At 39.0% G+C, this 26,047-nt stretch overlaps 1 protein-coding gene across 3 annotated transcripts; it reads right to left on the bottom strand.

Annotated features, from left to right (window-relative positions):
- Positions 1-5,125: 5,125 nt before the first annotated feature.
- On the bottom strand, positions 5,126-22,018 carry LOC5570849 (ATP-binding cassette sub-family G member 4). 3 transcript variants are annotated; one of them, XM_021848112.1, is made up of 7 exons: positions 21,226-22,018; positions 20,598-20,802; positions 20,278-20,536; positions 19,646-20,220; positions 6,443-6,535; positions 6,020-6,331; positions 5,126-5,954 (listed from the first exon to the last, which is right to left on the bottom strand). In XM_021848112.1, exons 3-7 carry the CDS (start codon positions 20,493-20,495, stop codon positions 5,353-5,355), a joined length of 1,800 nt encoding a protein of 599 aa, XP_021703804.1. In that variant the 5' UTR covers positions 20,496-20,536; positions 20,598-20,802; positions 21,226-22,018; the 3' UTR covers positions 5,126-5,352. The 3 variants fall into 3 exon arrangements, with proteins under 3 accessions (XP_021703804.1, XP_021703803.1, XP_021703805.1); XM_021848111.1 differs by lacking the exon at positions 20,598-20,802 and having other exon boundaries at positions 21,226-22,017; XM_021848113.1 differs by lacking the exons at positions 20,598-20,802; positions 21,226-22,018 and adding an exon at positions 20,842-21,219.
- Positions 22,019-26,047: the final 4,029 nt, after the last annotated feature.

Raw genomic sequence — 26,047 nt, 5'->3', positions numbered from 1 at the left:
GAAGTATCAACAGGTAAGTATGTCTTCGTTTTAGGTAAACAGAACGACTGATGTAGAAATTACTACTGTGTACTTTATTTTTCTAGGACCGGCGAATGGAAATATAATTGGTTTAGCGAGTTAGGGGAAACCGACGACCGTTCGTGATCGGTCTTTATTGCGTACTGATCATATAGCGAACAGATTAAGAATATTAAACTAATAATGTTTGTACTTAACATGTACGCCACCTAAATTTTCTAGAGTAATTTACGAATTATTCTGACTTGATCTACATATTCTAACGCATATTGATTAGCACATTTTACAATTATTTGATAATTCGAACTACGTTGTGTTGATTGAACTAGAAGCGAATCGTGTTGGTTGATCCACTGAAATTTTCTCGAACGGTAGCAAGCAGATCCTCGATGATTGTCGTTTATAGTCTGCACCATTCGAGGTTCGTACCTTCACTACCCTTACTACTCCGTCCGGGCCAGGGTAGACTTCGACGATGCGTGCAAGCGGCCACTCGATGGCCGCAGCTCGTTCCTCCTTCAGGACCACCATTTGACCCACCTTCAGTTCAGTTGCTTGTGGAAAACGTTGATTTTGATTGTGGAGCTGCGAAATGTACTCCTGTCTCCATCGCTTCCAATGTAGCTGTACTACCTGTTGCAACCGTTGGTAGTGTTGGAGTCGATTCAGAGGGACGTCCGTGTAGTCTGGATCGGGGATGGCCAGCAGCGAAGACCCGGTCAAAAAATGTCCAGGCGTAAGGACGTGGAACTCATCTGAATCCTCCGATAAGGCTGTAAGCGGTCGAGAATTCATCACCGTCTTGATTTGGGTGAGGATGGTCGTCATGTCCTCGAACGACAACTTCTGCTGGCCCAGTACTCGAACTAGAGATGTCTTAGCGGACTTCACGGCAGCCTCCCATAGACCGCCGAAGTTAGGTGCTCTGGGTGGTATGAATTTCCAGACCATTCCTCGCCGTGAAGTTTTGTTGGAAATCGCAATCTTCGCATCTGGATCGTGCAACAGGTCGTAAAGCACTTGAAGATAGTTGCTGTCGCCCTTGAAGTTCAGACCGTTGTCCGAGTGGATTTCAGATGGCAGACCTCGACGGGCCACGAATCGGCGCAATGCAGCAATGAAAGTGGCAGTGGTGAGGTCCCCTCTCAGCTCAAGATGGACCTGCTGCTCTTCGGTGGACAGGTTTAAAGTAGACAGGGCTACAGTAGTCTACGCCCGTGACGGTGAATGCTCGGGCAGGGGTTGTACGAGGTTTTGGGAGTTGACCAGGGGGTTGGGTTATAAGGACAGGGTTGCTTCGAAAGCATCGAATGCAGTTTCGGAAAGTAAAGGTTGCCAGTGCCTTACCACGAAGTGGCCAGAATTCTTGATGGATTTGGGCCAGCGCTTCGATGGCTGGCGAGCGCTTTGATTTCTGCGGCGAAGGGTTCCCGTTGAACACATCGTATTAGTGCGTATTTGGCTTCTTGTAAATATGCGACTATCAGATTCGGGGTTGCTGGGGGCAATCCGCGATGCTGACAGTTCCGGATGAACTTGAGGCAATACGCTGTAATCCGCAGGAGCATCCAGTAGCAATAGTAACGGTCGAGAAGTGGATGGAGTTGAATTGATTCTGATGCTACTAGAACGCCTTCCTTCTTCTCCAAGAGTTCCGCCGCTGGTGCCTCGTAAGCTAAGTTTCAGTTATTGTTCCAGTGTTGGTCAAGCTGCGATAACCAGAGAGAATCGTGAAACCAATTCTGCATATCGACGAGATCCTTCGGCATTACTCCTCTTGACGGAAGATCGGCGGGATTTCCGGTTCCCTTCACATGATTCCATCGATGTCCCTTTGTGAGCTCCTGAATGTGCGCAACTCAATTTGCGACGAATGTAGGCCAGACATATGGAGGCAGCTTCAGCCAGGACAGCACAACCGTTGAATCTGACCAAAACCAGATCTTGGTATCCTCCATTTTCAACGCTTTGACAGTTTCACGGTAGAGTTTTGCAGCAATGTGGGCACCGCATAGTTCCAACTTCGCAAGAATCGTCTTCATCAACGCGGCAGGTCGAGATTTGGCTGCCAAGAGTTCGACTTTGATTTGCTCAGATAGATCGATTGATCTGGCGTAGATACACGCCCCGTAAGCAGCCTCGGAATCATCTGAAAAGACGTGGAACTGGACCAACATGGGATGGTTGGTGATAGCAGGTCGTTCCACCTTGATGTTTGCAAGAGCAGGTTGTTGTTCGTAGAACTTTGTCCACTGATCTGATAGTTCCTTGGACAATGGATCATCCCAGCCTTGTACAGCTATTTATAACACCTGCATGCGTATTTTGGCCCAAGAGATTACTGGAGCCGTAATGCCGCTGGGATCCCACAGTTGGCAGCAAGGAACTGGATTGAGTTTGCCCATATCTGCTTTACCGGCAGCGATCTATCCGAAAACGATATTGACAAAGAGTTGGAGTCCATCACCCACGCGTTGTATTTGAACTCGACTGTCATTCAACAACAGGAACTCGTAAAAATACTCCAACCCTAGCAGAAGATCGATAGGAGTACGCTTGTTGAAGCCCGGATCCGCCAGAACCATATCCGAGGGTACATTCCATGCATCGATAAGAATTGTCGTTGCCGCTTGATCTTCTGTCACCTTCATGAGGACCAAGAACTCCATCGGAACAGAATAATCCGTGATATGCGAAACTATAGTTGCAGACACAGAACTGCTTGTTTAAATCTGCGCGCTGCCGATTCTGGAAATAGGTACGCTAGCTCCTTTCCGCGGCAGTCCTAAAATCTGACACAGCCTTTCCGAGATGATATTCGCCTGTGACCCGCTGTCCAGAAGCGCCCTCGCCGTATGTAATCGCCCGTTGCGATCCTTCACCGATACGAGAACTGTTGATAGGAAAATATGCACCTCTCGAGACCCAACAGCTACGTTCGCCACGTAGATGGTAGCGACAGAGCTATGTACTGCCTGCCGAGGAACTTCCGTTGCCGATGAAACACCAGAACCGTCCGCTTGCGATTGTGCTGAGTCCTGAGCGCCTGCATATGAAGCAGAGCCCATTGCTGACACGCCAGGATGGAGTAGACTGTGGTGCTTCTTGTTGCACGTACGGCAACGGTACATGACTTGCAATCCCGACTGTAGTGATCACGACGGAGACAGTTACTGCACAGCTTCTTAGAATTGACGATCTGGAACCGCTTATCCAGAGCCAGCTTTGCAAAAGCCGGACAGTTGGTGATATAGTGTGGCCCGTTGCATGATATACGCACTTCATCGACGAATTATCCTACGCTGTATTCACCGTTAACTTTGGGATGAACTTCTTGAAGGACGTACTAGGAGCTGTAGGTTGAATACGTTGAGTATCAGGACGTTGATAGACCGCCACAGCAACCAGAATCCAGGTTTGACCCTCCAGGAACTGCATTACGTGCCGGAAAGTAGGATCCGGTTTTTTCAACACGTATTCTTCCCAATCCTTCTGAGTAGAATCGTCGAGTTTCGACACCAACAGCTGCGTCATCATCGCCCCCCAGCCCGCAGATACTTCCCCCAATTGATCCAAAATCTTTGTATGCCGGTCGAAACAGTCGATGACATCATGAATCCCACTTGCTGACATCTTCTTCAATTTCGGATATTGCGGGAGTGCATTTACGTGGCGTTTCTTCTGTAGATACACGTTCGAATAACGTTTTGTCAAAGCAGCCCAGGCAGGCCCGTAGCTAGCCTCGCACATGGGAAAAGCATCGACAACCTTGAGCGCGTCTCCCTTTAATGACGCTCGCAAGTAGTGAACAGGCTTTATTCTGCTCATCTTGATCTGATAGATGAAGCGACCTCGTACGCTCACAACAATTATGAACCAGCATTCGCTGTTGGTTGAATAATCCGTGGCTGAGAGAGTGGAGAGAAACGTTGGCTCTATCCAAACGCACATCTTCCATTTGACAGCTCTAGCTTACTGCGAGGCTCTGCAAACACATCATCATTGCTTTTAGGATGAACTGAGGTTGGTTTCTCCGTCAACACAAGAGCATGATTTCGCTGTCCTCTTTGCCCTTTTGTGCAAAGAGCTACAAAGAGACAACGAAGAGCTGTCTGGAAATGCTCTTCCCCGAACTGAGAAATGGGAAAACATGCTCTCCCCCTAACTGAGAAAGGGAAAAAATAATCTCCTTCTCTTTTAAGCACTGAGGTTGTCAAAACAAGCTCTTCCCCACTGTGGGAATGAAAATAACAAAACACAAACGTGTGAACTCTTCATCCCGCAGAGCTCGTACGCTCACTTTGTGTGTGGGTGAAATCGCTTCTCTTTTGTAGTTGATCATTAAAAGGGGGAGAAAGAGGATAAGTCAAGAGCAAGGAAGAAGCCTGGTAGTGAAAACGTTGTATCGCACTGAGATCAGCATTGCTATGGATCAGCGATTTGAAGGTGTCGTAAAACGGCAACCATTCGTCAAAAACCCCTTCAAATTCTGGCAAATTTATCTTTGGCACTTGTACGCTTGCACCTGCCCCCACAGGTGGAGTAGCGGAAGTGGATGAGAAGGATGGGGTGATAGGTGGCAACTTCGATTTCAACCCTGCCCTTACCTGGAAGTACAACTCCTCGAAGTCGGTCCTGATTTTCTTGTGAACACCTAGATGTAAGAAGGTAATGTAACGTTTGAAATGATATTAATAACAACATTAAACAAATAAAATGAAAGATGTTTTAATATACTGCAAGCTTGGTTATCAAGACTAACTTTTAATGAAAACAGATCAGAGCTACATGCAAGAACGATAGTAAATAAATATGTTTCAACACATCTTGCATCGATAGGTTTGTTACACCATTAGTTACTCATTCGCGCCGGGCATTGTTCTAGAATCACATCCAGAAAGAACATGAACACACTTGTGCAAATTGGATTGTTCTGCGTGCACTTATCGCACATTGATGTGGCAAATTGTGTACTCAACGGTCATCCATTCTAAATGCATAAGGTAATTCACCTGAGCTAAGTGTGAGTAATCAGGCAGAAAGATTAAATGGCTTACGAATATAAACGGGGTAAAGTTCGGACACAGAGATGTTGAATCATCGATTTATCAACGTATATTTATATTCATCTCATTTTTTGTTCCTTATCTTAAATTGTTAGTACAGGTAAAGTCTGTGGCAGTTTGTGCTAAATTACAACTAGAGCGTGTAATCTACATAAACTTCGAGGTAACATTAGTAACAGATTCATGCTTTCGAGACAGATTTTCATGTGACTTTTCCTAACATTAACCTAGAACTTAAAGCACCGTTGACTATCCATTCGCTTCTCTACTGGGTCCACTTAAGTCTCAACCTCAAACTAACGTACAGTAACACATGCAAAACTGTGATCCACACCCCAAGCCCTGCAACGTCGAACCAGTAGTTTGAGTTTTGAATCTCCAACAGTTCCAACACTTTCTTGCTCTTCCGATAGTAGCAAAACATTTCTTCACATCCGATCTCCGTCCGATTGAAACCATACGTGGCCAACGCCAATCCTTCGAATCCGTATCGAAAGTAGGACACATAAGTCAACGGTTTGTAGGCATCCAACAGCTCGCCATAGCGGATGAAGAACCCGGAGAACAACACCATCGGAACAATCGAACTCGGCACCACAAAAGGGCTAACCTCCACCGGACATAGACATCCGGCCACCATTCCGTACATCTGTGCCGTCCATGCCATCAGACCGCAGATTCCCCAGAACATCGCTATCCGCTCGGTTTCGTTTGGCTGCCCAGTCAAGTAATAGGCTATCAGTTGACAGCAGGTCACACCGAACAGCATCAACGGAAAATCGGCGACAATTTTCGAAAAGAAGTACGCAGCCACCGAGTAGCAATTGTTCTTGTGCTCCCGCACGAATACTCCCATCTCCAATGGGACTGAAACGAAGAACCTAAATTAGTTTTCAACGAGCACAATAAACATCGAGGACGTTAGAACTTACAGGTGAGCACCACCGTCATAGAATTAGAAAACACTATGAACATCAGTATCATTATCAAGCAGCTAATATTCGCCAGCACCTTGGCGCCATTATCCCCAACGTCGTAGAACACCGATCCAACAATTAAGCCGAACATTATGTGACCCAGTAACCTAAGCCGGGTCAGCGTGAGATTTCGGATCGTTCCCAGGGCCGTCCGTCGGGTCAGAATTAGAAACTGGCGAAGCTGGGATATCGGATACTGGGGACTCGAACCCCGTCGACTAGATTCGTTCAGTAGCTTTTCGCTGTCGTTCAGTTCATCGTGGAAGCCTGCAATGAAGAAATCAGTTCACGACGATTGCGAGTATGGTGGGTAAACGGGGGAAGTATGCTTTTAGGCGCGCGCGAGAGAGATTTCAATGTTGCTTCTCCGGTACTTACCGTTCAGCTGGTCGTTGCTTATGGATTCCATCTGTTTCATGAGAGGATTGATTTTCTCCGGGTCGGTGTTGACGGTGGAAGCCACTTTGATTGCTGAAAACAAGATAATATATAAGCATTGGTGTCTAACAATAATTATTGGTAATTTTGTAGGAAAGGATTGATAAATGTAACATTATCTTGACGTAACGTAACTTCGTTATAACGAATAGTCGTTATGACGTTATAACCAGGGCTGGACTTTCCATGTCGTACGGCTCCTGTTAAATAGCAAGATCAAGAAGCTGGATATAAAATACTCTCAAAACGGTTGTATTAAGGACCAAAATGGAGTGTGAACTCATAAACACCTGGACCTATGCGTAATCTACTTCAGGGATAGAGGACCTCCTACCAACCCAATAATCATATTGTTCAAATCAACAACTCGCAATACATCATAGGAATTCCTCCTAGTGGTTTGTAACAACATGTTGCCTAGAGTACCAATATATTTTGGACTCTCTGGGCCATTGATCAACAAACTTCGGAGTTTAAATCAAAATACCAACTCAGTTAGCATGTCATTTGGATATTTTTTTTTTGCATATAATAGCGTCTGTGGTAGTCGGTATCGGTCAGAAACATAACAATCATGATCGCGGTGATAATTAGCACTCAGAAGACGAGAACTACGCAAAAGAACTATACGAACGTAACATTTATTAAACGGTTAACTGATACACATATTCTTCTGAACTGATGCTAAATTTATTGGACACTTAGCTTCACTGTATTCTGTATTTCTTGACTTTCTGGTTTATGGACATTGCACATTCTCCTGCGAAGGTGAGTGCTTCGTGAAGCCCAAGCAGGACAGTTTTTACATTCAGAAATGGAATAGTGAAAAGTGAAAAATGAAAAAGTGATTTTTTTGATTTGTGTCCTCAGTACTGTTGGTTTTTGGCTGCCCTAAGTTCACCGAACCATCCGGAAGTGACAGGCAGCACATAAATTTAGAGAATCAATCCGGTGAGTTTGTTCCAGTATAATACTTTTTCTTTTGTGAGCCTTCCGGATCGTTTTTGTCCACGTCGTGGAACTTCTGATCGTTTCTTGAACGGAAAATGTTATTTTCGGAGTTTGATAATTATGTTCAGATTGCGCATTCTGTCCGGGCGAGTGTTACGCAACTAACAATCGGTTGTGGATGCTTTTTAACCGTTCGATGACCCTGGAGGGATCGATTCTGCTTTTCGTATAATTTTGAGCAGAAAAACCGACTGTGTTATCCTAGGGTGTTTAGTTCGAACGCGCTTCCTTTCGTTTTTCGATTATCTAAAAATACAGTACCACCCAGTACAGTTTTTCAATAGGCACAGTACAGTTTTTCAATAGGCGTGATTTTTATTTTACGCGTATCGTTATTTTATACAATCCGATGACTCTGGAGGGATCGGTTTTGCTTTTTACTGGTTATTGAGCAAAAATATTACTGCACAATCGACAAGCATTTCGCGAAACACTATTTATACTATAAATAAGCTATTGTTTTCTCTTTTGATTGTCGGCATTCAAAAGATTAATTTGAAAACGCTTAAACAACAAATATGTATGGTCTATCGCCAGCTTTCTAGGCGAATCCTGACAATATACCTTCCCCAACCTCCAACTCCGTAGCACTTATGAGGGTGTCGCTGAGTCGGTGGCCTCTCATTAAGTAAGTGCTACATCAACATTTCCTTCCCCTATCCCAAGTTACGGTAAAGATGGGCGTGGCCGGGAATAGCGATATTCATGCTTTTAGTATTCTTGTTCATGATTTGAACAAGGTATACTCTCCTGCCTTGTTCTTGAAAGTAGTCAGGATGAGATTATTAAAAAGAAACATGCATGTTGCTAGTATCCAATCTACGAAGTATACCGTAACTACGCTAACGCTAACGCTAACGCTAACGCTAACGCTATTGCACATTCTCCTGCGGAGGTAGGTGATGAGGGCAGGATCAAACATGTCGCGCGTCGGTCGAGTATAGTGAAAAAGTACCGTGTTCGATTAGTTCTTTTTGATCTTTCGACGTTGACGCTTGCTTCTGGGCAGTGCGTCGAGAAAGCCCGAGAAGTCGTCAGTTGTTTACCCTCTCGGGTCGCGCGCCTATTTTCTCTGAGTGCTTTTATATAGCTGAGCAAACGAGTGAAGCTGGAAGTGGATTGTTGCTGCTCAAGAATGACGGATCAATTGGTGAGCTCGTTTCATGCTACTATTTCTAATCTATAAAATATGTATGACTGCACCTTTAATCGCTACAACGGTGAGACGTAAATATGATTTTTCAACAAACTTTGAAAGGTTCGTCACTGTGAGTGTCGACATAAACTCTGGTTCATAAATTATGTATGTCTATTTTTTTAAAAAACTCCTTTTTCTTTTAACCTTTATTTTTGTAACTAAAAAAAAAACTTTGAATGGTTCGGCACTTCAAGTGTAGACTTGCAAAAGGTTCACTTTGTTCAACATACTTTGAAAGGTTCGTCACCTCAAGTGTCGGCATAATTTTTCTCTACATAGATATTGTTCATATCAAATGAAAATATTATATTTACATATAAGCATGTTTATATCTCACAAATGGTTTATGGACAAAAGGTCGAAAGACAAAAGGTCGAAAGGACAGAAGGTCGAAAGACAAAAGGTCGAAGGGACAAAAGGTCGAAAATGATTTGCATAGTGGGAAATTTTTCCTTCTTTGAAAAAAGATTTTCGACCTTTTGTCCCTTCTTTTTTGTTCTTCGACCTTTTGTCCTTTCGACCTTTTGTCTTTCGACCTTCTGTCCTTTCGACCTTTTGTCTTTCGACCTTTTGTCATAGATTCCTCACAAATAATTATTTATCATGGTCTAATCGCTTATCAAAGTGAATCCTGTGACCCAACGATCCTCCCCATTAACAAACATCCCATTAACAAACAAACCTTTGTGGAGATGCAGAGGCAAAAACGGTCTCCAAGTAGCAAAGGTTACAAACTAACATTAATTCCCCCAATCCCACCTGACTGCAAGGACGTGGCCGGCGCCGTTAATGACCATGTATAAATAGAGACACTGAATTATGCACACTGAAGAAGATTATGGCCAATCCCAGCCGAACTTCTAGTTGATTATTTGTGCATTTTCACTGACTTCGGTCAATCACGGAATAGCAACCACCCAACTAACATTTAGTGCAAATGTAAACATTTTCTAGGCCTTCTTTATACGGCTTTATGCTGAGTAAAGGCGCTGTACATACGAACGAAAGCTTCTATGCGATCCTTTTACCAACAAATCTGGCGAATCTACTCAGCTACTTTTAAGCTGTGTTGGCAGCTTTTATTCATATCGATCATTGCTCTATCTCGACAGTTACACGACAAGTAGCTGTGTAACATCTTCGGAAGGCGCTTTTTCAACCATTTCGCAACTGTTGAATAATTATTATACAGCTTCGCTGTATTATCGATTAAATATTATTTTCAAGCTGTTTCACAGCATCCGGAATTCATATCATAAGTATCTGAATTTAATGTTCCCAACGTTACCTGCCACCGCTTGGAATCAAACTCACGATCTCTGCATCCACAAGTCTCGACGCTGTCCTTGTTGCCACCACAGTCCATATCGAAAGGCAAAGAAAACACACCGTTTTGTTCTATATCGAAAACGGTTCACACAATATTTTATAATGATCGTATAAGATGCCATAGCCACGCTTACACCACTTCATCAGGCTGTAAATGGGTGCGAAACGTCAAACGCAATGTTTACATCCAACAAGCTGAGTAGATGCGCCACAAGTTGTTGTTTTACAGCATGTTGCTGTATGCTCGCTGTATAACTAACGACAAAGCGCTTCTTAAATATATATTGAGCAGCATAACAAATCATATTGTATAGAAGCAGCCGGATTGATGACGGCGAGTTTTATTCCACATCATTAGTTTGCTATCCTTTAAGGTGTTGAGTTACAGCTTAGTGAAAGCTGCAAAAGCGATAACTGACGAAAATTATTCAGCTAAGATTTGTAGCTGCAAAACGTTTGCGTTACAGCTGTATTAACGCTAATCGTTCTATCATTGACAGCTTTCATTTTTTGTTGCGTTCGCTGCTTCAATTCAACTGTTATACAGCACAAAGCAAATAATCTTGGCTTATAGCGCTAAAATTGTAAGTTGGGCATTGATATTTGTAGTCAGTCTAAGCTAAGCTAAGCTAAGCTATGGACATTGCACATTCTTATTGATTACTGGACACTTGACACTGATTGCTGCTCTGTATATTGTCTAACTTTTGATCAGTTTCTAATTGGCTTCAAATACGATATGGTCTTATATAGGATTCTAATGCACATTAACTAATTGTTCTAAACTGTTTCTAAAGGCAATTCTGATGTGGTCAGCCCATCATTGTTAGATAATTGTGCATAGTAGTTGAATTTGGTGGTAAAACTACTAGAAGTGTTGAGAGTGCATGAGTGCATACCACTTGAGTGTGAATGCGTTACAGTTACATTACAGTACAGGTCATCTAATCCGATTTTATCGTTTCTGACTGTAATTGGGCGTGAACGGATAGATAGGACTGTTTCACGGAAGTGGAGGTCGTCGAAAGTTAACGAATTGTTTTTTAAATTTCTCGGCCAAAAGCGTAAAATTCCATCGGTTTTCGCTGCTGATTGGACTTGATTGGACTATGCGCAAGCAGTATCTAAGATATTCTCTTCAATCGAATGGAAATGCCGAGGGTCACAGATGTATACTTTGAGGGTCCAAAATGTATTGGGATGTCCAAAATAATGAAAAACACAATTGAAATATTTTTGACGTAATGCGGTCTATACATGTGGGCATTTGTATCTTATAGAAGATGTTTTTCTCTACATGTTGGCATATTCATTGACTTAATTGAGCAGCGTAAATAACAAATTTAGACAAAACTTCAAAATTACTTCCCATAATACGACGGTTCTAGGAACACCACTATGATCTTCGTTGAGGATTTCTTCCAGCAAAACTTGCAATTTCTTTAAGGACATTTCCAAACATCAGTAAAACAATCTCTAATGAAACTGATGAAGTACCTGATGAACTCATGCTGGAGAAAACACCTGCAAGGATATCTGAAGGAACTCCTGGATCCTCGAGAATGTCCTTTGGTTGAGAATTTCTGTAGGAACCTTGAACAAATCTCTCAGAGAATTTACTTAAGTATCGTAATCTGGGGTAACATTATTAGTTTTCAGATGCTTCTAAAAACATTTATCTGAAATAGCAAATGTTGCCTTGTTATCCTCGTGTACATCTTTTCAAGAATTTATATCAGGCATTAATCGGCAAAAATCATGAAAATCATTGAAAAAAAACTTGGATGTCACTTAAATTTAGGATACCACTTAAATTACTTTTTATAAACTTACGAACATAAGATATAAAGCATTATTTATAAACTGAAATGTTTCAACTAAACATGTTGAATCTAACTTTTTATTCATTGGTTCTGAGCCATTCTTTGGCATATCAAACTGCTCACTAAATATTGAACTGAATAGCTGGTTGTCCAGTCAAATTATATCCAATTGGAAAACAGTTTCCAATGCGAATCAGTCCAAAAGATTCGTCACAATTAATTCGAAACAAACACAAAAACTCATTGGTCTCAACAAAAGGGACCTCAGCACCTACACCGGTCTAATAACTGGATACTGCCCCAGCAGATATCATTTACAAAAGATCGGAGCCATCCAAAACTAAAATTGCCGTTTCTGTAGTGAAACGTGCGAAACCTCTCAACACCTTCTCTGCTCCTGCAGTGCACATATACAACGACCCAGTAAATACACCATCGTTTATGATGCGATATAAGAGTACAAATGTGGAGGCGATATACGTACAACTTACACGCAGCCTAATGGCGCATGTACGTAAATCGCCTCCACATTTGTACTCTTATGCGCTATCGTATACGAGTTTGTGTTTACTGGGGAAGGTTCAAAATATTTGACAAGCCCTTTTTGGAGCCGGCCGATATTTGGAACGCATTCCCCAATGCTGCAACTTAGGACATCTGCCCATCAATGGCAGATGGCTAAAAGTTTAGTCACCGCGCAAAGTATTCGGGTGGCGTTCTCGCCACTGAGGGTCTTTGTAAAAGCAAAAGGGTATACAATACCTAGTTCTAAAATATGGACGCAGTGATCTCACACCCGACAGAAATGAAAGGAACTTTTTATGCAGCACTCCATGCCATGTTACCCTAAGGATCAATGATACCCCATTTTACGGTAATTACTTAAGCAATTTGTGGAAAAATGATTAAATATCCTACGAGATTTTCAGGAACAATTTTTTGAGAAGCTTCTAAAGCAACTGGCAAGAAAATCGGTGGGAGAATTTTTGAAAGAGCATGTGTAAAAGGCTGGCAAATTTACTTGGTAAAATGGTGTTGAACTACTGAAGGGATCCTTGTACGATTTCCAGAACAAAAAACACTAGACGATTTTCTTCAAATGGCAGAAATTAATCTTTGTTTCTAAATAAATTTTGGAGCAATTCCTGTAGAATTTTCTGGAGATATTGGCGTTGGACTGCTTAGTGAATGAGTCACTGAATTAAATTCTGAAAGTTATTTTGAGTATTTCTTGATCTCTGACGGGGTCTTTCAAGGATTTTCTAAATATACATGAAACAATCTCTGAGGCATAAGTTTTCAACTTTTGAAAAGAAGCGACCCGCTTTAAGGGTCATTTAAGAATCGGTTGTTTGCCCAAATTGATACAGCAGTTTTCTCCCGAACGAACTAAAATTCCAAATAAAAAGAATTCGTCCGTTTCCTTATTTAGTCAATTATGATACACGAGAAGAACGTTCGTTTTGTTGATTTGTTGAAAAGTCGCAAGAAATCTGCTGTTTTGACAAATCTCGCATAACTTATGATCCTGTTCTAAAAGCCATTGGTAACCAAGTGTGTAGCTCGTTGTTTTTAGGCAAATGAAGATAGGCAGATAGAGGAGCAGGATGTTCTTGAAATCAATGTTAATGGAAATACCGAATCGCACAAAATGATTTACCAAGTCGTTGACCAGCGCCAGAAGCACGACGCAGTTTTAGTGGACGAAAAGCGAAGTTTTCTCAAGTGTGTTGTACAAATACACAATGTGTGTTATCTGGTGAACTCGGCAGGCACTGCTACAAATCATATCTGTAACTCATAACAGATGTTTAAGGAGGAATCGCCAATACAAGAATCCTGCTGTGATCCTTTGAAGGAATCAGCTAAGAATTGAGTCAGGAATCTACCTAGTAATTTTACACTATAGTGTAAAATTACTAGGTAGATTACTATAGTACTCGTACTAGTGTCGTGACAAGAAACTTCCATAAAGGATCTTGACAAAATTCAACAACACATGCAGGGCAAGCATCACAAACTACTTGGGGTATTTCGCCATCTAATTGTCTGAAACACAACAATAAGCCACATTTATGTACACAGTTAAAAATAATGAAGATTACACGTCATGTAAACTTCATTTATGCCATGTAAACACGAAATCATGTAAATTTAGGTCCGAAATAATGTAAAAATGTGTTATATGTCATGTAATCACTCAGGATCCTGCTGGATTACATGACATATAATTGAAGTTTACATGACCTACCATGTAGATATCCATGATATTTCACGCTCCAGTTATGTGCATTATATGTCTCAGAAATTTACACGTTTCGTTCGAACTGTGTACGGTTCTGAATGAAGATCCATTTTGACGGGGGATTTTTTCTTGTCTAAATTTTCTGAAACGTGACAATAAGAAGTGCTTGAAAACAACGCATATAACTTCGTCAAATACTAAAGGATTTAAGATTTTTTTCACAGTTTTGGAAAGCGAATCAAATTGCGTTATACTAAAAAATAAGATACAGTGACTCAATCTCATTTTCGTACGGGGCACTGTTTTCATATCAAGTTGGTATAAATCTATTAAATGGTGCAAGGACTTCGATATACTTTATCAATAATGAAGGTTGTAGGTGTCATCTATTGTTTGGCAATGACAAACTGTATTCATTTGCTTAAATCTTTGGAATAATGGGAAAGTATTGAGATTGTGTCTATAATTGACCCAATTCCATATTCGTACACCTAACAAAAAAGAAATATACAACATTCAAAACTAAATTTTAATGGACTAGATGATTACTTAAGCTCTTCGTTGTGTTGTTCAAATGCAGTAGAATACATTTGGAAAATTTAAAAGCGGACATATATGAAACTTAAGTAAATTTAAGAAAAATACCAGTTTTCCCATGTTTTTTGCTAAAATATTCGGTAAGTCGAACAATAAATTGCATTTTTTTCAACATCACTTCCTTAAGAATGATAACTGCGAATATTGCACAAGTTTCAAAAAATTATAATCACTTTTAGAGTAGCTAGGAGTGGATATCGACAACTTATACTTTTGAATCTTAGGTAGTATAACATTTATAACAAATCCAAAACCAAAAATTTTAGTCAATTTCTTGATGTTTGGCTCCTAAATTTATATACATAATCCATAGTTAATGTTCCTATCAAAACATTGCGTAATTATCATTTTTAATTTACATTTTACTACCAAACATGATTATAGAGATTTAAAGAATAAATATTATTGCCATAACCGCAACACAAACGTTTTTTAAAATGATGAAAACAAGAGGATATATTCTATTAAATAGTATATCAATGCTCTCTGCTCATTCAAGTTATTTTGTATTTTTCTTATTAAATCAATAAATTGCAAAATAGGGTGCTATTTTGAATATAATTTGAATATTATTTCAAAGATAATTGAATATTACGATGACATCAATTATGTGGAGGTATGTACAGCGTAGTTTAGGGTACTTTATTGTAAAACGAAGTTCGTAGTTTAAATTATTTTTACAGACAAATTCAAAATTAACATTCACCTGTTATTTAGAATGAAAATTTGGTTTACATTGATTAAAAATATCATTTTAGAAGAGTTTTGAACTTATGGCACAACAATTTTCTGAGCTCAAAAGGGATAAAAACTGTTTATGATTTCTGTAAACTATATATATTTCAACTAAATTTCTATCAGAGCTTACGAGTGTAATCTATAGATTGGATGCAATGACAAATATAAACGTTATTGTTCGAATTATAGGATTTAATAGCAAAAATCATTGGAAAACTGGCATTTCTCATAACTTTACCTAAATTTCATATATGTCCACTAATAAATTGTCCAAATGTATTTCATTACATCTGAACATCATAATAAAGCATTTCAGTTATCAAATAGAGCTTCTAAATTTAGTTTTAAACGTTGTGCGTATGAAATCCGGTAGGTGTGCGAATATGGAATTGGGTGAATTTAAGACATCAATTTAATACTTTTCTATTAATCCAAAGATGAATGTAAATGGAAACATTTTGTGATTGGCAAACAATAGATGACACCTCCCGAGCAAAGTCGAATAACAACCGCATAACATAGTGATAACAAGATGTACAGCATGATTTCATTTTGTTTTTTTTTTTGTTATCAATACGAATACTCTTGTTATCAACGAATTTTGAGCTGTCAGATCGAGGTTGCAACCGACGGGTGAATGACGTCAAATGTTTGTTATCATAATTCGATCTTTATAACTAAATGATAACATAATGAGTTATCAATGAGGGAAAATCGCTGGATAACAAAACTTGTTATCAATGTGTTTCAAATGATAACACAATGAGATATCTTTATGATATCTTTAGTATAAACTTTTGTTATAACGTTTGTTATGTTGCCTGCTTATTCAACCAAAATGATAACAAACTATGTTATCAAATGCTTGTTATCGGATAACACAACTTGTTATCATTTTGTTACCCAACTTTGCTCGGGCTGTTACCTTCAATGTGGATAAAGTATTTGTAGCTCAATACTTCATTCAATAGTTTTTTACTAACTTTATGTGGAAACAGTATCCTGTACGAATATGAAATTGGGCCACTGTAATTGAAAAAGGGGTCGGTACGTCGTAAAGTAGGATTGTTTTGAAAAAATGTCAAACAATCGAATTTTTGAAAGTTTGAACGCTTATATCTCAGAAGGAGTTCTACATAAAATTATACTTTCTTTGGTGAAGATTGGGTCAGCATTGTACACAACGGTTAGCAAGAAAATTCACCGCATGATGGTGCAAGCTTAGCTCATATATTTTTTATGAACTTCTATATCTCAAGATCTTGTGTGTTTGGAAGAATGATTACTTCAGCAAAGTTGATTATTGAATCAAGGTGCTATAAACTGCATGTCGGCTTAACTCAAAAAACTGCCACTAGGAGAAACTAATGAGCATCAATTATTTCAAACTTATACATATATCTCGAGTTTGGGTTATATTAGAAGACTAGTGTCTTTGGCAATGTTGTTCATTTGCTCGACGGCTACAAAATGTTCAGTTGGTTGCATATACTGCCAGTGGAAGGAGCTAGTCAGCATTAAAATTAAAAACTCATGTGTTTCAGGATAAAGATCAAATACCAGGCTATGTTTTCAGTAAACTTGCTAGTTAAGCCAAGAGCAATGATTAGCATAAGGTAACCAATATATTTTGGACCCCCTGGGCCATTTTTCTGCAAATTTCCAAGTTTAAATCGAAAGACCAACTCATTTCGCATGGCATTTGGAAAGATATGACTATTCCGCACTTGCATCAACCGTTTGCACTTAGAAAATGTGTTTATTTTATCTGGAATTAATTAAATTTACTTGGTTCAACCATGTAACCGTTACCACACGTTACACATAGAAATTGAAGTTGTCAGAAATTTTTCAAATGTAAAAAAAAACTTTTTTCAAATTTTTTAACTAAAAGCGTAGAATTTCTTTGGTTTTCCATTGTCAATCGATTGATAAGACTATGGGCAAGCATATTATACAACCAGTGTCGTAGACTTTGTCGCCAAGTGATAAAAAACGCTGGGGGTCCAAAATATATACCTTGAGGGTCCAAAATGTAGTGGTGTGTCCAAAATAATGAAAGACAGTGCCAGTCTCTGACTTGGTTACGCTGTGTAATTAACTAATTGGAGCAGAAAACTAAAATAACTTCCTTAGGGGGTCCAAAATACGACCGTTACCCTACCTGATTAGTATGGAATAGTATCACTAGTCGGCATTTGTGAGCATTAAATATTTTAAACCTATGCGCCTCAAGATTCTTGACTCCATCTTGAAAATTCTTTCGGAAAAATTGTACTTTGGTTCGCCATTATTGAATCCAATCATGTTCATATGTGGTTCCTGCATTATCCATTAGATCGGGATAGTTGGGAGGGATAGCAGGGCATGACAAAACCCATCTAAACAAGCTTAAACTTGTTAGAACTTGAGATACATTGCCGACCATGGACCGCAACAAATGGGATATTTCTCTTCGGTTGGTTTGATCGTGCTTCAAAATCAATTGAGAACGAATTCTACAATGCCTAGTCCTGACCTTAACAAACAATTTTGCTGAAAACATTGGGTAATAGCTGTTTTGCATCGTGAGATACGAGTTGAAAATATATGTGCTCACTAGCATCTCCTAGCGGTATGTATAATGTTTAACATGTTAGGTATGCAGTACAGAGCCGTTGATCTTACGTACAACTTTACCGAAAACAACAGCCTTCCATCGAAACTACATTGACCAATATTTAAATTTTAAGTTTTATGCTCACAAACGCCTTCTAGTTATAGAATTCCGAACTAACCAAGCATGCAGCACATAGTCCCAAACCTAACGAACAACGAAACGCCGACTTTCTACATGTTCTACATCAGTGGTGCTCTAGGGGGCCCAGATAGCCGTAGCGGTAAACGCGCAGCTATTCAGCAAGACCAAGCTGAGGGTCGTGGGTTCGAATCCCACCGGTCGAGGATCTTTTCGGGTTGGAAATTTTCTCGACTTCCCAGGGCATAGAGTATCTTCGTACCTGCCACACGATATACACATGCAAAAAAAATGGTCATTGGCATAGTAAGCTCTCAGTTAATAACTGTGGAAGTGCTCATAAGAACACTAAGCTGAGAAGCAGGCTCTGTCCCAGTGGGGACGTAACGCCAGAAAGAAGAAGAAGATCAGTGGTGCTCAACCTTTTTGAAGCTGCGACCGCCTTCAAATTTGTACATACTTTCCGCGGACCCCTAACTACTTTTCAAATATTATTCATGAATCAAGAAATATTGACGAACACACGATTACTTTCTCTATGATGCACCACAGCACAGACAACGTGATTATTTTTTTCGCACAGACGGAAGGTGAGAGATAAAAGATCAAAAATAATATAAAATATAGCAAAAATAATCATGGAGGAGTAATGAATAGATTCTTGTTAAGATATTATGAAATCAAAATAATATATGAAAAGTTCGTTGATTGACCAACAAATCTATATCACGACATTGCAGACAGCCTTATGGTTGAGATTGAAATACGCGTATCTGTCAAAGGCAACGAATTTAAGTGGGAATAAAATGATACGATTATTTTATTACTTCATTGAAAAAAATCTGAAGTAATGCCTGGATGAACAAAAGTATCCCGGTAGAAAATCAGGAGGAACCCTTAGTAGAGTAGTAAGAAATCACCGTCAGATCAAAAGGAAGAAGAACATTGGATGATCAGACAGTCGTTCAAAATGTATATATGATCAATTCATCTGTCGATGGTGATGACTAATTGATCAAATTTTCTGTTAGAACGGCTGTTTTTTTCATTGGATGTGAGGTTTTGGAAACTTGAGATGTGGAATTGAAGAGACAGAAAATCACTTCTTTTGACACGTAAAATCATGTCTTAGAAGACATACGTATATGTTAGGCTCAGAAATCCTGATTTCTACGTATGTTGAAGAATGAGAAGGAAATACTTTGAGAAAATGCCGTGAGAAATTTCTTAAGCTACCAACCAATACCAAATACCTTCTAATTTATAATGCAGAAACTCTTTCGAAAATTTTATAAACAAAGAATTCTTTTAGAATAACTACATGAATGAATGAGCTAGCTGTGAGCTTGCTCACAAAGCTAAAGAAACTGCTACACTACGCTCTAACAATGTGCTAAGTGACTCGACACGATGTAACACTATTTGATTTGATTAGTAAGACTCCCTCCTCATTCATTTCACTTACCGAAATCTGCTCGATTGTAGTACTGCGGACATTCAAAGCCAGCACTCGCCAACGTTCCGATCATATCCTCCAGCGCTCCCTGATACATGCACCGTCCATCTGCCACCACGTAGATATCGTCAAACAACTCCAACAGTTCCGAACTAGGCTGGTGAATCACACTAACCACACATCGACCCTGCTTGGCCAGATCTTTCAAGTAGGAAATCACCTGGTAGGAAGACTCACTATCCAGACCACTGGTGGGTTCATCGAAGAACAACAACTTCGGATTGGATACCAGCTCCAATCCTATGGAGAGTCGCTTCCGTTCACCTCCGGAAAGTACCCGTGCCTGATTATGGGCACATTTCTCCAATCCTAGCAAGGCGACAATGTCGTTTACAATTTTGGTCTTGTGTATTCGAGTGACATTGGACGAGAGTTTCAGGTCTGCTGCGTAGTGAAGCGTTTCTTGCACGGTGATATTCTGTAGGAGAGGCACGTCCTGAGTGTTGTACGCTACCAGTTGCCGATATTTTAGCCTATCTACGACTTCGTTGTTGATCAGGATGCGCCCGGTAATGCCTTGTGTTCTAAAATAAAAAAAATACATACGAATTATGACATTCATAGACGGTTATTGAACTTACTTGAATCCACTCAGCGCGTTCAACAGCGAAGACTTCCCAGCCCCGGAAGGGCCCATAATTGCAGTCAATCGTCCGGAACGAAACGTTCCGGAGATGTTCTTCAGCAGCTGTTTCTTGCTTCCCTTCTGATTGACAGTGTAGTTGAGATTCCGAAACGATAAGCTGGTGATGGTTTTCACCAGTGGTATAACCACTTCCACCGTCTCATCCAGGCTCATTTTCTCTTTTGGCGTTCCCCCCGGGTTCAAGTCGGCCACTCCTATAAAACGATCTTGATCGATTAATGAAGGTCAATTAAAGCAGCTAGAGCTAAACGTTACAGTAATTTCCCCGCCAATTATGGAAGCCAAAGAACGCCTCAAGATTCCACTGATAAACGTGTTGCTTAGTGAGGCAGGCCCCCACAACAAGATCATCTAGATCTGTTTACTACGCACATCACTGACCGAATACCACCACCGCCTTATTGTTATGTTTGTTTGTTATCTTCTTCCAGCTATCCACGAGATCATTCTATGACGTCACCTGTGCAAATGTCGATCGATATTTATTTTATTCACTCACCAGCTGGAAAACGCTTCGCCGAGAAGAGTCGAATAATTGAATGGGTGATCGAAGGCCCTCACTCGCAGAAGAGTTTCGAATAAAAAACACACCACAACCTGCCAAAGAACCTGTATCCAACTTATGCTGAGTTTATTTATATTCACTGCACGACACTCTTCGGCACACTCCTCAAAGGTAGAAAACTAATATCGCCATCGTCAGCAGGGAGAATTTGTAATCTTTTCCGGTTTGACTTTCAATCACCATTTCGGAGGGGACTCCGTTGTTCTTAATGTTCTATCCATCGTGTTCAACCTGTTTTATTGACTCATTCACATATTTTCTCCTGCTGTCTCCCACCCAAACTACGCTCCCCTATTGCGACTCAAACACTACACTTACCGTCGTTCTTCTCAACAAGGAAAGTTGTCCAAACTAATCCAGAACCAAGTCCCGAATGCAACTTCCTCCAAAACTGCTCGAAATGCTCGTAAATTGAAAACAAATGACAATTTAAAGTGGTCTCCCCTCTGCTCTCTACTCCCCTTTCAGTAGAGGTCCCCCACAACGTAGAGTTCCAATCCGAACGAGCCGCTCCAACCAACCAATCAACCGGTTCTGCCAAAACGCGAGAGTAGACTGAACTCCACCAAACCACGCTGCCGTTGCCCAAGTTCACGATACCGGCTTCTAGTGTCCATATCAACAATCTCAACTCGGTTCATTCGGATGCAGACTCATTCTCGCGCTTTCTCTCCTCGTGATAATATGATCAAAACTTCAATCATGCTCTCTGTTGTTGTTTTAGGGGGAGCCCTCGCGGTCGCGGTTTCATTCATTTCACAGACGGTGGAGAAACAATAATTGATCCATTCATTCTTAATTATTGAGGATGAATGGAGTAACTGCATCTTAGTAACATCAACTTTTTGGTTTGCAATAGGCCACAAATTCTATTATTTTCAATACCATAAAACGAATAACTTGGATAGTTTTTCAGATAAAAAAACTATACATTTCTGCATCAATTTTAATATTTAAATAATATGCCAGTTTAGATTGCAGTTGGAAAATTGATAATCGTTAAGAACAGGCCTGCCCTACCTTTTTGAAGCGCGAGCCAAATATTAAAAATATTTTTTATGAGCATCCTCATGAAATCTGACAAAAGTCAGTTTCATCCAGCCATCCAGCCAAAATACTATTCACAAGATGAAAAACAACTAAAATGTGCATAACTTTTTTTGTTTATTGATAGATTAAGTTGAAATTTACTGAACTTCCCGGAAAACTTCTAGTTAATGGTTCGAAAAACTTGGGAATATGGTCCAAGTGGTTCCGATGTTATTCCGAATTGTCTTATGGTACTGAAATTCTTCTTCCAACGAATATCTCAAAACTCTGATGAGCTAGAAGAAAGCTAATTGAGAATTTATCCACTAGTTGGAACTAGTGACAAATTTTCTATATCTCAAGATCCTGATGAACTGAAATGTTGACTAGAAGTTGTTAACCAGATCAAGGGCTATCTGGCAATAATAAACTTATTGAGAATTCATCCGCTAGATGGCGCTAGTAACAATTACTTTCATATCTTAGTATCCTGATGAGCTAGAAGGTTGGTATCCTAGGCAAAGTTGTTCAGCAGATCAAGTTTCCCGAACCATACAGTAGAAGAGTTCTTCGGGAAGTTCTGAAAATATCTGCAAAACCCACCGAGATACAAAAAAGTTAAGCACATTTTACACACTTGGAAAAAACTACCGACTTCGGTAATTCATTTACCGAAATCTCAACAGCTGATCGGTCGGTAATGAGTTCGGTAAAAAAAAAAAGTTACCGATCAATCAGTAATGAGGATCAGAAGGACAAACTGTCAAAATTACTGATTGATCGGTAAATTTTACCGAAGCAATTGAGCCTGCACTGTAATTTAATTTCTTGTAAATCTGTAATTATCAAATCATTACTGATCCCTGCACTGAGGCAAAAATACTTAGGTTTTCCATAAATCATGACTTATAAACCAGCCAAATTATGGTTTCATTGAACGCTTAACCATTTCGATATTGGGATCATAAGTTTCATAAGTGAGAGCCAGTGTTGTGAAAAACTCAATTTATCACAACTCACGCTTGAGATTTTTCATGCGTGAGTTGTCAATCATACAACTCAGCAGTCAAAAAATCATGGATGAGTTGGCTCACCTTTTTAACTCATTGTCTCGTATTTCCACAGTTAACTCCCACACGGCAATAATTTCTTGTTAGTCTGGTAAAATTATGTTAATCCTTTCTAACGTAAACAACAATATTCGAGTTTCACGAGTTTTTGCCGGGTTTTGCGACTGAATCATATTTTACGGTTTGAGTTGATTGAGTTGATTTTGCATCAAAATCTCAAGCGTGAGATTTGCAAAGCAGATCTCTAATGAGTTTGCTCTCACGGGAGAGCGTATCGATTGAGATTTTGAGTGTGAGTCTATCAACACTGGTGAGAGCTTTGAATAATTTAAGAACCACTACTTGAAATAATTTTCATAACAATCGCCAAAAGAACTACTCCTTTTTCGATGTTGGGTACAAGTTAATCGAAAGCAGGTCACATGTTAACAAAACATGTCAATTTTTGAGCACGCCTGAAATGAAAGGTAAGCATTATTAACAGATGATCCTATTTACTTAATCAATTATCATTGCGTTTTTTTATCGATTTTCATTGATTGACTTATGATATTTAGTAATGAAATTCTTCACCAAAATCATAAGTAAAACTTAAAAATTTCAACAATAATCGTTGTGGCGCCAAATCATAATTATCATTGGCGTAGCTAGGATTTTTTTCTGGAGGGGGCCTAGGGGGGGCCTAGCTTATACTTGTTTACAGACGTTATGTCGGTCGCAATAATCACGATTTTAACTAATTTCGTAGTTCTAACAGATTTGTATTGATTTGAATTGTTTGTTATTTTGTATCATTTCGCGGCACATCAGTAATATTTGTAAATTTAAATTTACATTTACAGAATTTACAGAAATTTACAAATTCTTCCATTTTGTAATTCAGTCAAGAATCCTTCAAGAATTATAGCAAAAACATCACAAGGATGTTTTGTGATTCTTCCACGATTTTTTCAGGTATTCAACATGTGCTTTTAAGAGATTCCTCTTAGAATTCCAACAAGAATTTATTTATGAACTATTTTCGTACTTTTCAGTGCTTTCTTCAAGAATCAGTTTCCACGTAGTTCATCTTGGGATTTCAACAGAAAATCATTCCCAGACTCTCTGATCTTACATCAGAAAATTTCTCGAAGAATCTCTATCGAATTGCTTCAAAAATCCCTTTAATAATTCCGCCATGGAATGCATTAGGAATACTAAAAATCATTTTTGCTGGAAGGTCCTCTACGTACTTATTACCTAAAAATTCCAATTGTTAGTTTAAAGTATCCTCCAGTTGTACATTAAAAATTTATTCAGGTTTTTCAGAAATTATTGAGGATTTCTTCAAAAAATAGTTCAGAAAAATCTAGGAGTCTCACCAAAAAAGTCTTCAAGATTACCAAGCAAGGATTCTTCCACCAATTCTTCAGAACAGTTTGCTTTTGAAGTTATTCTTAAAGTTTATCCACAGGATTGTTTGAAAAAAAATCTTAGCAAAAATTATCCAGACTGCCCGCAAAAAAATAAATTATTCTTCTAGGTGTTCTTCATGAAATTCCATGCAAATAAATCATGAGCTGTTAACAAAAATTCAGTTGCGAAAATGTTATTCATTATTTCTCAAAGAAGTTCTCCGCAGAACTATCTGCTTTTATCAGATAATTATTTTTTACCTAAAATCATCCTCCATCCCATAGAAACTCTCACGAGATTTTTTTTTTCAAAAATGCCTAACTTAGAAATGTTTGAAAAATTCATACTCTCTTCTAAATTTCCTAGCGAATACGTTCAACTGTTCTTTCAAGAAGTCATCCACGAAAGCACTCAAAGATCTCCCGAATAAGTTGTTCAGGGATTTCCTAGAGAATTATATATAAGATTCTCAAAAAAAAATGCCAGTGATTCATCTAAGTATTTTACAGATTTTTTTCTTTAAACCGCACCGACGAAATTTTCAAAAGAAAATACACTAAAAATACCCATAACAATTTTTTTGAAGAAATTTTTCATCAGATTTACTAAGATTTTGCAATTCATTCTTGAACTTCTCAAAAACATTTTTTTTTCAATTCTTAGGATTCTTTCATAAATAAAATTTGAAAATTTATCCACTTTCCATTTTTTTGTTCAAAAACTACTCCATGAATATCTCATTATTTATAAGGATTGATTTAAAAATTTCTTCATGAATCTTTCCATATCAGATTTCTAGAGAAACACATACAAAGAGGTTTGAAACAACTTTTTTGGTGTTTTTTAAATAATTTCAGCATATTTTCGGAATAAATACTAAATTCCTGTCGTCAAATTCATAGTTTGCCTATTGTAACAGAAAATAATCGGTATTAAAACGAATGGAAGTTCTATTGAATGTAGTTGTAACTAAAATCTTAGATAATGTTCTGTATGAACTTCGAAGTTTCGTGCTACCACATGTTTAGCATGTGTTGTAGAAAGAATCATTTTTTTCCTATCTTTAGAAATTTCAAACAATTTTTTTGAAGGTTTTATTATCGATTGTTTTGTAGAACAGTAGAAGTATAACGCGGAAATATTGCCGGTTTTTTTTTAGGATGTCAATATGACCGAAGATGTATTGTGCATTACGTTGAAAATATGATTACAAATTTCCTCTGACGACTCGATGGATAGAGACATTCCAAAAACAAATGTCTTTCCAATCCATGAATAAACCGTCAATTTGTGATGTATTTTGGAAAAAATTCTTAAGGACTTTAGTTGAACTTCACGGAAGAATTTGTCATAAAATGTTAGGGAAAAATATTTAAATACTAGTGGTCCCGGCAAACTTCGTCTTGCCATCAAGTAGGCTGTTGAAATCGCTAAGGATCGTCCCATACAAAATGACAGTTCCGTTCACTCTCGTTTTTTCCTACTTTCCCGGTGAATATCCGGGGCTTTCGATACACACAAACACGTCGGAACCCTTGACGAACAAAACGGAGAATAAATCATTCAAATCCGTTGACCCGTTCGTAAGTCATTTCGTGACATACAAACACCATTCCATTTTTATTTATATAGATAGATATTCACAT

The sequence above is a fragment of the Aedes aegypti genome, chromosome 2, assembly GCF_002204515.2.
Source record: "Aedes aegypti strain LVP_AGWG chromosome 2, AaegL5.0 Primary Assembly, whole genome shotgun sequence".
NCBI lineage: Eukaryota > Metazoa > Arthropoda > Insecta > Diptera > Culicidae > Aedes > Aedes aegypti.
Note: the sequence above shows the minus strand (reverse complement) of the source record. Positions and strands in the feature narration are given on the sequence as shown.